The sequence below is a fragment of the Podarcis raffonei genome, chromosome 8, assembly GCF_027172205.1.
Source record: "Podarcis raffonei isolate rPodRaf1 chromosome 8, rPodRaf1.pri, whole genome shotgun sequence".
In the NCBI taxonomy this organism is placed as follows: Eukaryota; Metazoa; Chordata; class Lepidosauria; order Squamata; family Lacertidae; genus Podarcis; species Podarcis raffonei.
The window spans coordinates 83,824,363-83,837,500 of NC_070609.1; the positions used below are offsets into that span (position 1 = coordinate 83,824,363).

The 13,138-nt window shown below is 48.9% G+C and overlaps 1 protein-coding gene across 1 annotated transcript in view; it reads right to left on the reverse strand.

Annotated features, from left to right (window-relative positions):
* Positions 1-911: 911 nt before the first annotated feature.
* The window catches only part of LOC128419952 (coiled-coil domain-containing protein 63-like), a 26,722-nt gene continuing 14,495 nt past the window's right edge, over positions 912-13,138 (reverse strand). Inside the window, exons 7-11 of the mRNA XM_053401268.1 lie at positions 11,099-11,316; positions 7,953-8,027; positions 6,196-6,388; positions 3,421-3,618; positions 912-1,229 (exon numbers count right to left, since the gene is read on the reverse strand). Coding sequence (XP_053257243.1) covers positions 1,090-1,229; positions 3,421-3,618; positions 6,196-6,388; positions 7,953-8,027; positions 11,099-11,316 — 824 coding nt within the window. The 3' untranslated portion in view covers positions 912-1,089. The remainder of the gene's footprint in view (positions 1,230-3,420; positions 3,619-6,195; positions 6,389-7,952; positions 8,028-11,098; positions 11,317-13,138) is intronic.

Below are 13,138 nucleotides of genomic sequence, written 5' to 3' on the forward strand. Positions count from 1 at the left end.
TCAGACTGCTGCATTTTGGATCCTATCTAACTCAGTACATAACATTTCCCTTCTGAGTGCTGCCAGGATCTTCCCATTGGCTAGCCCAGCCCCATCCTGATCCTCCTAGCTTCACTAATGTCATTGGAAGAAACAAAGAGATGCTCGGATAGATCCCTGGGTTTTCCCTGGCTAATGGACCCAGCCAATCTCCTGGCTGTGCAAAAGCCAAGCATTAAAAAGAAAAAAGAAAAATCAATATGCATTGCAGGCGCATCAAGGTCAAGGTGGACAGCTCTGTTCACGTATTTCTAGAGGGGAAAACTCCCCCTACTCTCCAGGGGTTGAGTTCAGTCAAATGTACGGCAGCACATCTCTCTCAAAGCAGACTTTGGGTAAAGGATTTTTTTTAAAAAAAAGGTTTTAAAAAAGGTTTAAAGAAATGTGTGGGTGCATGTGTGGCTCTGCCCCTATACTGCAAACAGAAGCAGACAGATGCTTGTATTTAGTAGCATAAGGTAAAGGTAAAGGGACCCCTGACCATTAGGTCCAGTCGTGGCCAACTCTGGGGTTGCGGCCCTCATCTCGCTTTATTGGCCGAGGGAGCCGGCATACAGCTTCCGGGTCATGTGGCCAGCATGACTAAGCCGCTTCTGGTGAACCAGAGCAGCACACGGAAATGCCATTTACCTTCCCGCCGGAGTGGTACCTATTTATCTCCTTGCACTTTGACGTGCTTTCGAACTGCTAGGTTGGCAGGAGCAGGGACCGAGCAACAGGAGCTCACCCTGTCATGGGGATTCAAACCGCTGACCTTCTGATAAGCAAGCCCTAGGCTCTGTGGTTTAACCCACAGCGCCACCCACGTCCCAATAGTAAAAATAAAACATTGCAAAGGTTAGAAAATTGCAGAGACTGTAGAAATGCAAAAGTCAAATTGTGTCCTTTATTAATAACCTTTTATGTTTACAAAAGAGAGCCCATTTTGGTACTCCATCCCATTTTGTATTTTTTAAAATATAAATATATATATATATACGCACATACATAGTCTATGAACTGGGCTGAGAATCCCTGGGCTTCCTGGCCGGGGTGCTTGCCTGCCTCCTCTTAGGGTATGGTGGAATACTTCTTCTTTTCTCGGCTGGCCTCCATTCTCTCCACCGAGTTTTTAAGCGATTTCATCTTCTCCCTCTCCAGGTTCTCCAGGATCATGGCCCGCAGGGTGCTGTGGTCCAGAGGACCCTCCACTGTTGGGAAATTCAAGGGGTTGCAGCTTAGAGGTGGAATTCACAACATTAGGCTTGGTTTTTAATTATAGCTTGCAACAAAACAGAATTTGAGCCTGGCCACCTGCTCCTCCTCACCCTCCGCCCAGGATCAAGCGTGCTTCAGATGACCAGTAAGACTCCCTCGTCCCCTTGCTCAGCTCGTCGTAAACTTGGGTCTTCCTTGGGAAAGATCAGGAAACGATCTGCCGGTTGGCCAACCTCTCACTTGCATTTCAGTTCCCCCTTTGCTAAACAGGACTGGTGGCAGCGGAGGCCAGCTGGCAGCAGGAGATGCTCTGGTGTTCAGGAGCATCTTTCCCTGTCCATGGAGACTATCCCTTCCTCACCACACTCTGGGATGGCCATGCAAGGCTTCTGGAAGGCTGCGGGTTGACTCACGAGCTGCCCAGAGGCATTGTGGGGCCTTCCCAGAGCCTAGTAAACAAAGTGGAGGGCTTGAAAACTCTTTCAGTGATGAGAAACCCCCGCAAGGAAAGAGCTTTTTAAGCTCTCCTCCTTGCTCACAGAGTTCTGGGATGGTCACGTGAGATCTTGGATGGCCTCTTCCCACTGTCCATTCTCCCCTACCCAGCTCTGCATTTGTTTGCTTGGTTGCACTAGCCAATGATCTCCAGGGGGCTAGGGACGAAGGTGAAAGCTGTTTCCTAGTTCTGCTGGATCTCTCAGTGGCCTTTGATACCATCAACCATAACATCCTTCTGGACCATCTAGAGGAGTTGGAAGCTGGGGGCACTGTTATACAGTGGTTCTGCTCCTTCCTCCTGGGCCGTGTCCAGAAAGTGGTGATGGAGGGTGAGTGTTCAGATCCCTGGGCCCTCACTTGTGGGGTGCCTCTGGGTTCTGTCCTCTCCCCCATGCTTTTTAACATCTATAGGAAGCCACTGGGAGAGTTCATCAGTGGGGCTGGGCTGGGTGTTCATCATTATGCGGATGATACCCAGCTCTACTTCTCTTTCAAATCAGAATCAGTGAAGGCTGTGTGAGTGAGTGGAGCCGGTTGGAGGATGGATGGCGGCGACATCTATCTGGACAAGATAGAAGTACTGTTTTGGGGGGACAGGAGGGGGCGGGTGTGGGAGACTCCCTGGTCCTGAATGGGGCAACTGTGCCCCTGAAGGACCAGGTGCACAGCCTGGGAATCATTTTGGACTCACAGCTGTCCATGGAGGTGCAGGTTAATTTTGTATCCAGGGCAGCTGTCTACCAGCTCCATCTGGTACGCAGGCTGAGACCATACCTGCCTGCAGACTGTCTCCCCAGAGTGTGCATGCTCTGGTTACTTCCCGCTTGGCCTACTGCAATGTGCTCTATGTGGGGCTACCTTTGAAGGTGACCCAGAAATTGCAACTAATCCAGAATGCAGCAGTGAGACTGGTGACTGGGAGTGGCCACCGAGACCATATAAAACCGGTCCTGAAAGATCTACATTGGCTCCCAGTACATTTTCCAAGCACAATTCAAAGTGTTGTTGCTGACCTTTAAAGCCCTCAACAGCCTCGGCCCAGTATACCTGAAGGAGAGTCTCCACCCCCATCGTTCTGCCCGGACACTGAGGTCCAGCGCCAAGGGCCTTCTGGCGGTTCCCTCCCTGCGAGAAGTGAGGTTACAGGGAACCAGGCAGAGGGCCTTCTCGGTAGCGGCGCCCACCCTGTGGAACGCCCTCCCATCAGATGTCAAGGAAATAAACAACTATCTGACTTTTAGAAGACATCTGAAGGATGCCCTGTTTAGGGAATTTTTTAATGTTTGATTTTATTTTTAATATTCTGTTGGGAGCCACTCAGAGTGGCTGGATAAACCCAGCCAGACAGGTGGGGTATAAATAAGAAATTATTATTATTGTTATTTGTCCCCCCCCCCCCCGAAGAGCTGCAATTGTGCAAGTAAATCACATGTAAGCTGCAGGCAGAGTCGTAGCTATGGGGGACCTAGCCAGGTTTTTTGCCCCGGGTGAAGCCTCCAGAGGGTTACCAGCCTGTGTGTGTGTGTGTACACAAATGCGTGGGATGGTGTTGGTACCAAACTGGGTCTTTGACCCAGGTGAAATAGAGCCTCGTTTCACCCCTGGCTGCAGGCCTGCTGCATATATTGAGAGCATCTAGAAACATTTTGCCTCACTGTCCTCTGCATCAGAGCCACAGTTACTTACAGGGCTCCAGCGTCTCTGCGAAGGGATCGACGCTGAAAGAAGGTGGCGCAATCTTAATGGTCTCCAGTTTCTTCAGGAAGGCAGAGCCGCCCAAAAAGGGGTTCAGCATGGGGACCGAATCCAGCTCCCCCTCCAGCTCCTTGTAACGCAGGAAAGATTCGATCAGCAAGAGGTCGTTGCTTTTCTTCTCCAGGATGCCTGCAGGGAGGAGACAAGTGGTGTACTTCAGGAGCGGTGCCGTATTGGCTGGAGGTCACTAGGGGTCAAAGACCCCTTGCTGTTTCTGTGGGAATGTTCAGAGTGGAAGGAGAGGATATATTGTTTATTAATATCCTTCCTAACTTGCGCTAGCAAGTTCCTTTATGTAGCAGAGTTACATTCCCCCTTTTCAGATGCACAGCAGATAACTGGTTGCAGGCTCGTGTGAGCCTCTCACTATTATACCATTCAATCTGTCTCAGATTAAATTGTACGTTCCTGGTAAGTTCCCTTGAATCCCTCTTAAAAGAATAAAGACATGGCAATCTTATTCAAAGTCAACAAAAGAAGTTTACTCACATCAGTTCACAGTTGGATTCCTGAAGGCAGACTTAGTTACCAATATGTACATGTGGATCTACCCCATATGGGGGGATAATCCCAGTGCTTCTGCTAGCTGAAAGCTAGCAGAGCAGTCCTAGCTAAAAGCTGGTCAAACGAGGAAAGGAAGTAAAAAAGAGAGAGGTGTGCTGCGTGACTTGTCCTTTTGTTACCTGGAGCTACAGAATCTGCATGCAAGGGAGTCTTTTTAACCACTGTCTTTCCCAAAGCTAAGCATGTAGGAGCACTGAAAATCACAAGTTGCTTCAAGAGAATGGCATGCAAGCTCCGTGTTGTACAATGGGACTTCACAGAAAATGCAGCTTAAGTTGCCCACTAATCATTTGCCCGCGCCTGTGCACAGGGAAAAGTAGATCAAGCTGAAAGGCAACACAAGCAGATCTGCATTGCTTCTTGCAATTGCTTCTTGCAATGCATCCACTATTATGATTGTACCATATTGGCCCAAATATAAGCCGCACCCGAATACAAGCAGCACCTTTAAAATTGATGGGGGGCAAGAAAAAATAAAAAATACCCCAATATAAGTTGCTCCCTTCCTCGCTGCTCCTGGCTGCATACCGTAAGGTCATAAATATAAGCCGCACTTTAACTTTTCGCAGTTCGAATTTGGAGAAACAGTGAGGCCAATGTGGCAATTGTAAGTTTACTTAACATGCATTGCATGCACACAAAAGCTCATACCAATAACTAACTCAGTTGGTCTCTAAGGTGCTACTGGAAGGATTTTTTTTATTATTTTATTTTATTTATTTTGTTTTGTTTCGACTACGGCAGACCAACACGGCTACCTACCTGTAACACATTTAACTTAACACACATTTAACTTGTGCCATTCTAACCATACATGGTTGAAGGCTGCTTGAAGGGCTGAAATCCCAGAAATTAAATGCAAGTAAGGCAGAAAGCTTAAACACTCTTTTTGGGATGGGTTTTCCTGGTCCATAAAAACCTTTTAAGCTCTCCACCTTAGTTGGGAAGCAAGGCCCTCTCTGAGCACAAGGTCTGGGATGTTCCTGACAGCCCCGCAAGATCTTGCAAGAACATCCTGGGACCTCCAGAAACAGCATGCAGAGAGCTCTATGCTCCCCAAGCGAGGCAGATAGCTTCAAACATCTTGCTAGACTAAAACTCCCATCATTTCTAGCAATGGGCCGTGCTGCCTGCTGGAGCTTCTGGGCAATGGATTCCAGCAACGTGGAACGTTCTTGCCCAATGGAGATTTCCAGGGATCTGGCCATAGCTCAGGGGCAGAGTGCCTCCGTGGCAGGCAGATGGTCCCAGATTCAAATCCTAGTGGCATCTCCAGGGAAAGATCCTGTGCCTGAAACACTGCAGAGGTGTTGCCAGCCCCGTGATGATTTTGGTGTCTGGTGTGCATCTGGGTCCATTGCAGAAGCAACCCAAGAGATGGGCCTGGTCTAGGGCGCCGTCTGGATATGGTCTGGATATAGTCTAAATATGATCTGAAGCTCAACATCAAAAAAACTAAGATCATGGCCACTGGGCCCATCACTTCCTGGCAAATAGAAGGGGAAGAAATGGAGGCAGTGAGAGATTTTACTTTCTTGGGCTCCATGATCACTGCAGATGGTAACAGCAGCCACAAAATTAAAAGACGCCTGCTTCTTGGGAGAAAAGCAATGACAAACCTAGACAGCATCTTAAAAAGTAGAGACATCACCTTGCCAACAAAGGTCCGTATAGTTCAAGCTATGGTTTTCCCAGTAGTGATGTATGGAAGTGAGAGCTGGACCATAAAGAAGGCTGATCGCCAAAGAATGGATGCTTTTGAATTATGGTGCTGGAGGAGATTCTTGAGAGTCCCATGGACTGCAAGAAGATCAAACCTATCCATTCTGAAGGAAATCAGCCCTGAGTGCTCACTGCAAGGACAGATCCTGAAGCTGAGGCTCCAATACTCACCTCATGAGAAGAGAAGACTCCCTGGAAAAGACCCTGATGTTGGGAAAGATGGAGGGCACAAGGAGAAGGGGACGACAGAGGACGAGATGGTGGGACAGTGTTCGCAAAGCTACCAGCATGAGTTTGACCAAACTGTGGGAGACAGTGGAAGACAGGAGTGCCTGGCGTGCTCTGGTCCAGGGGGTCACGAAGAGTCGGACACAACTAAACGACTAAACAACAACACAACAACAGGGCCCCGTCACTCACTGAAATACTGCATCAGGTTCTGATCTGTGATCTCCCCCGTCTCGCCCAGGTGCTCCCCGATCTTGGTGGCATCGCAGCCAGTTTTCTTGAACAGGAAGTCCACCGCCTGCTTCAGCTGGTCCAGGATCTTTCTGTTCTCTTTCAGCTTGTACTCATACATGTTGGCATCTTCCGTGGTCTTCTGCAGCTTATCCTGCGGGCCAAAGGAGAGGTGGTCAGGTGAAATATAATCGGAGTCGAGAGTGGATTTCATGCTCTTTATTCAGCTCATAGCGGTGAGGAGGAATGGAAGTTCCCCCAGAATGTCTGCTTTATATACATTATTTACACAATGGGCCGCACGTGATTGGCTAATTCCGGGATTCACCTGTAGCCAATCAGGTTGCGGATTTACTTCCACCTGGAGCTGGATTGGGTGGCTCCTGTGGACCAATCAGACTGCTGCATTCTGGACCCTATTGTTCTAGGACCAATCAGGCTGCTGCCTTTTAGATCCTATTCAACTCAGTACATAACATCAGAGCTATTGGGATACTGCCAGGGAGACAGGGGCATTAGGCAGGCCCCCAGCTGGCTCCAGCCACTGGCCGGCAGCTGGACGATCACCAGCCTCCCTTGGAACAGCATCAATCAGTGACACAAGCCTCAGATACGTTTAGAGACCCGTGCACGCTCTATCAGCAGAATGTGTAAATCTTCTCACAGCAGAAGAGGCGGACAGAGCCATGTGTAAGCAGTATATTGGAGCATTTTATTCAGCAGCAGGAGCAAAGGAAAAAACATGTCTGCTTCCCTTCGTGTCCAGCAAAACAGCAGCAATACAAAAGCTATATACAAACGGAAGTTCCTAGACTGTGCTGGAAGTAAACAGGCATGTGACACACAACAGTCATGCCTGTTCCCTTTTAAGGTTGAGCTCCCGTTGTTCGGTCGCTGCTCCTGCCAACCAGCAGTTCAAAAGCACGTCAAGTGCAAGTAGATAAATAGGTACCACTCCAGCGGGAAGGTAAACGGTGTTTCTGTGCGCTGCTCTGGTTCTCCAGAAGCGGCTTAGTCATGCTGGCCACATGACCCAGAAGCTGTCTGCGGACAAACGCCGGCTCCCTCGGCCTATAGAGCGAGATGAGCGCGCAACCCCAGAGTTGTCCGTGACTGGACCTAACGGTCAGGGGTAAAGGTAAAGGGACCCCTGACCACTAGGTCTAGTCGTGGCCAACTCTGGGGTTGCGGTGCTCATCTCGCTTTATTGGCTGAGGGAGCCGGCGTACAGCTTCCGGGTCATGTGGCCAGCATAACTAGCCCGCTTCTGGCAAACCAGAGCAGCGCACGGAAACGCCGTTTACCTTCCCACCAGAGGAAGGCACTACTTGCACTTTGACGTGCTTTTGAACTGCTAGGTTGGCAGGAGCAGGGACTGAGCAACGGGAGCTCACCCCGTGGTGGGGATTCGAACTGCCGACCTTCTGACCAGCAAGTCCTAGCTTCTGTGGTTTAACCCACAGTGCCACCCGCGCCCCAGGCCCCCAAGAGAGTGGGGCCCTAAGCTATAGCTTGTTTAGCTTATATGTAAATCTGGCACTGTCTGCACTGACAGCAGCTCTCAACCCCTCCCAGGAGATGCCACTGGGCATTGAACCCGGGACACGCTGACACGCTGCCTTTGAGCTATGGGACTCGAAAGCCCCAAACATTGCAGCCTTTCCCCACAGCGACAGGACCCCCCAGGTCAGCCCCACATGTAGATGTGCCCCATTTACCTCCAGTTCTTTCAAGTTGCCGTGAGCGATGTCTTCCTCCTTCTTGTGCTCGGATTTCAGCTTGCTGATTTCATTCTACAGAACACAGAAGGGCACAAAGGGGCTCAGGCAGAGAGTCCAGAACCTTTCCCCCAAAAATTGTGAGGGCCATATTTTCTCATTGGTAAGTTTCCGGGAGCCCACATGCAGCTGGTGGGCGGGGCCAGGGGCAAAAGTGGGTGGAGCAACATACGTAGCTCCTCCCTTTATCCTATGTGTGTCGCTCCAACCGCACTAGATTTCCAGAAGTAGGGTGGAATCTAGGCACATATTTAAAAAATTGTGAAAGTGCTTTTTTAAAGAAAGGTTTTGAGAAATATATTGAATTTGCAACAGCTCACTATCGCCATCTAGTGTCGCATTTGTATAATGCACCTTACAACACACGTTTTATTTGCAGCTGTATAGCTGAGTCCTCGATCTCACTTCATCTGAAAGATCACATAAAATGTGAAAACTATTAGGTAAAGAAAAGTTGGAATTATGTGCCACCTGAGTGCAATGCTAGTCTTGAAAGAAGAAACCGTCTGTCGCCAATAGATATCCACTTATGCACGCAGGGGCTCAAAAGAGTTGGTGCCCCCTGCCTAGGCTGTATAATTATTAAAGACTGTAGGTCCATTAATGGAAATTAATGGGTATTAATGATAATATAGCATAGCTGGTGATTAATCAGAGTAAAATATTTTACTCCTTTGCATGCTTATAGTTTTTATTTATTTGTTTTATTTTTTCCCTTTCATCCTTTGCATGAATATGTATAAGCAAATGGAAATAACAAGATAAAATCTTTTAATGGATGGATTAATCAGAGAATTCTGTTTTTGTTCCTGTAGCTGTCGATGTTGCAGGCTCCTTTTTAGAAGGAATCTGGTGCGCATTCCGGGATTCATGGCTGGGTGTTGGTGAAAGCATTTTGAGAGCGTACATCAAGTGGTTTGGTCCAACTCATAGCTGTCAACTTTTCCCTTTTCTTGCGAGGAACCCTAATCGGAATAAGGGAATTTCTCTTTAAAAAAGGGAAACGTTGACAGCTGTGGTCCAACTCCCAACCAAAAGAGTAGCTGGTGGTGATAGAGAGGTTTAGCCATCTTGTAGTCCCTTCATTGGCTACATGGTGGCAGCAATGAGTCAATTTTAGCTCCTGAAATGTTTCTCTCACGCACATTCTTTATTTTATTATTATTGCAACTGATTTCTTAATCACCTCCCAAGCCACCATCTCAAGGCAATTTACACATAAAATAGTTAAAAACACTTAAAAACACACAAAAAAGTACGTTTAAAACAGTGTTTCCCAAATTTAGGTCTCCAGGTGTTTTTAAGACTACAACTCCCATCATCCCTGACCTGCTTCCTAGGGATGATAGGAGTTGTAGTCCGAAAACAGCTGGCGACCCAAGTCTGGGAAAGACTGGCTTAAAGCAAAATGAAAACCCTAACAAGTAGAGACTTGTAGACCCTCTTATCTAGCTGGGAAAACCTGTTAGAAGAAAAATGTCCTTGACTGCTTCCTGGGAGGTACAGTGGATGCTCAGGTTGCGAACGTGATCCATGCGGGAGGCACATTCGCAACCCGCAGTGCCGTGTCTGCGCACATGCAGGTTGCGATTTGGCGCTTCTGCGCATGCGCAAACCGCAATTTAGCACTTCTGCGCATGCACGACCGCCCAAACCCGGAAGTAACCTGTTACAGTACTTCCAGGTTTTGGCGCGTCGGGAGAAAAACAACCTGAAGCGTCTGTAACCCGAGGTATGAGTGTACAAGGATGGTGACTGGGATTGGCCGCCGGGACCACATAACAGTGGTCCTGAGAGATCTGCATTGGCTCCCAGTACGTTTCTGAGCACAATTCAAAGTGTTGGTGCTGACCTTGAAAGCCCTAAACGGCCTCGGTCCTGTATACCTGAAGGAGCGTCTCCACCCCCATCGTTCTGCCCGGACACTGAGATCCAGCACCGAGGGCCTTCTGGCGGTTCCCTCACCCCGAGAAGCCAAGTTACAGGGAACCAGTCAGAGGGCCTTCTCGGTAGTGGCACCCGCCCTGTGGAACGCCCTCCCTTCAGATGTGAAGGAAATAAGTAGCTATCTTCTTTTTAAAAGACATCTGAAGGCAGCCCTGTTTAGGGAAGTTTTTAATATTTAATGCTGTATTGTTTTTAACAAACTCAGCCAGATGGGCGGGGTATAAATAATAAATTATTATTATTATTATTATTATTATTATTATTATTATTATTAAACAACCTGGTTCTGAGCTGCGCAGGGCCTTAGATGGCAGTACCAGCACCTTGACTGTGGCCTGGTAGCAAACTGGCAGCCAGTGGCAGACCCCCAAGCAACGTGTTGCATGCTGGTGGGCGTTTGACTGCCATGTTCTGCGCCAGCTGCAGCCTCCATACCAAGCCAAGGGCATTGCAGCACTGTGTGGTTACCAGGGCATGGACAGCTGTGGCCAAGCTATTTCCATCCAGGAGTCACCAGCTGCACTGGCTCCCGGTGGAGTACAGGATCAGGTTTAAGGTGCTGGTTTTAACCTTTAAAGCCCTATACGGCCTAGGACCCTCGTACCTACGGGACCGCCTCTCCTGGTATGTCCCACGGAGGACCTTACGGTCTTCAAACAAAAACATCCTGAAGGTCCCAGGCCACAGAGAGGTTAGGCTGGCCTCAACCAGAGCCAGGGCTTTTTCGGCCGTGGCCCCCATCTGGTGGAACGCTCTGTCACAAGAGACTAGGGCCCTGCGGGACTTGACATCTTTCCGCAGGGCCTGCAAGACAGAGCTGTTCCACCAGGCCTTTGGCCAGGGCACAGCCTGACCCCCTCCTTTGGCAATATTCACAGAACTTTAGCCTAATGGTTGCCATCAATTTGAGTTGAATTAATTTTATAATGAAATGATTTTGGAATGTTGTACTATTTTATTGTTGTTAGCCGCCCTGAGCCCGGCTTCGGCTAGGGAGGGTGGGATATAAATAATAATAATAATATTACACAGCCCACTTGCTGCAGGATCAGCAGCCCAGAGCCCAGCCTGGGGAGCCAGGGCCAGAAGACCAGGGACAAGTGAGGGGCGTAGGAAGGGGGGGAGGGCAGAGAGAAGACCTGGACGTCTTCGATCCTCTTCTGCAGCCTCTCCATGTCATTGTTCAGTTCGGTGACGTAGCTGAAGTAGGCAAAGTTCTTCTCCTCCTTCTCAATGAAATCCTCCACCAGCAGGTCAATGTCCCCGTTTTCCGTCAGCTTCAGCAGTCGCATGTAGGCAACCTCGTAGCTCTCAAAGCTCTCCCCCTTGGTCTTGGCTCGCTTCTTGGCCTTGAGAGCTAGAAGGGATTCAAGGGGGAGGGTTCATTAAATTGTCTCTTGCCACCTCTGTCTCTGAGGTGTGCAAGGCTCCAGGGGGTTCCAGGCACTTACCTAGGGTTCTGTCCAGGATCCCAGGTTGATAACACAGTAAGCATAGATAATTAAAAAGGAGGATTTATTGCCAAGACATAAAAAATAACTCTGGACGGCTCTAACAAACCTCTGGCATCATTACACAAGATGACCCTTCTGAAGATTCCTTCCGGGATCTACAGAAGATACTGAACTTACGACTTTCACGTCTCTTGTTTTGCTTCCTGTCTAGCAGCCCTCCCATTCACCGACTCTTTGGACTGAGTGGATCAGGTCCACCCTCTCCCTGGTCTGAGAGGCTGCCTCTGAGACTCTTCGTGCCTTTTTGTGCTTCCTACGAGCTTTGGCTGTGTTCTAGCCTGCTCTCAGCTACTGCCTTATCAGCTCACCCATCAAGGTCAGGAAAAGCAGCAGTCTGCCGCTGCCGGCTCTCCCCTGCCTAACATCTAAGTCTCCCTGTTCCTGGCTGCTTACTGCAGTTGGCTGCAAACCTTCACTGGGAGCTGGCTCATTCCTGACAGGTTAGTGTTTCCTTGCAGAATGTGGGACAGCAGAGACTATGGAGATATTTGGTTTATTTACACGTATATACAACCTGAGCCTAAGATAGAGGGGTTCATAGCATTAATACCCCAAGAAGGTCTTGCTTCTCCCATAGCCACAGGCCTGGATTTAAACAGAAATCAAGCATGGCTCTCACTCTCTGGCTTCTGCCTTTTCGGGCTCAGATCACACACACTCTTTGTCTTGGTCTTTCTCACCACCAGCCAGGTGAAGGAGGGGACCCACCCATTTGCCCTCTGGCACAAAGCTACTTCCTTCTTTATACAAAGGACCATACTTAGGTGGTTCTTATGCCCTTTGCCTGGGGAACTCAACAGCGGAATTCTCCATTCGATTTTGACCCTTGTTGGATCCAGGACCCCAAGAATTGCAGGAGACTCGGGCATCAAGCCAGCTAACTCGCTCCCACAGACTCACAACACTCATGAAAAAACATCACTGCGGGATCACGTTCACCCAGTGCTATACCAACTGCACTGGCTCCCGGTGGAGTCCAGGATCAGGTTTTAGGTGCTGGTTTTAACCTTTAAAGCCCTATACGGCCTAGGACCCTCGTACCTACGGGACCGCCTCTCCTGGTATGTCCCACGGAGGACCTTACGGTCTTCAAACAAAAACATCTTGGAGGTCCCAGGCCACAGGGAGGTTAGGCTGGCCTCAACCAGAGCCAGGGCTTTCTCAGCAGTGGCTCCAATCTGGTGGAACGCTCTGTCACAAGAGACTAGGGCCCTGCAGGACTTGACATCTTTCTGCAGGGCCTGCAAGACAGAGCTGTTCCACCAGGCCTTTGGCCAAGGCACAGCCTGACCTCCTCCTTTGGTAATTCTTCACAGAACTCTAGCCCAATGGTTGCCATCAATTTGATTTGAACTGATTTTATAATGAATTGATTTTAGAATGCTGTATCATTTTACTGTTGTTAGCCGCTCTAAGCCCAGCTTCAGCTGGGGAGGGCGGGATATAAATAAAATTTTATTATTATTATCATCAATTGCTCAACCCACTAAAAGGCAGCAATTAAAGAGCTGAAATTTAAAGTCATGGAAGCTGTGGTGTCAAGCAACCAAACAGGCCGGGATAAGAGCCAGTTTCATGACTGCACCGTGACTGAATACCGCCCACAGGATCCGTCCTCTCGCTTTCAGCAGCCAGTGTGTTCTACTTCACACATTCAGGGGCCCA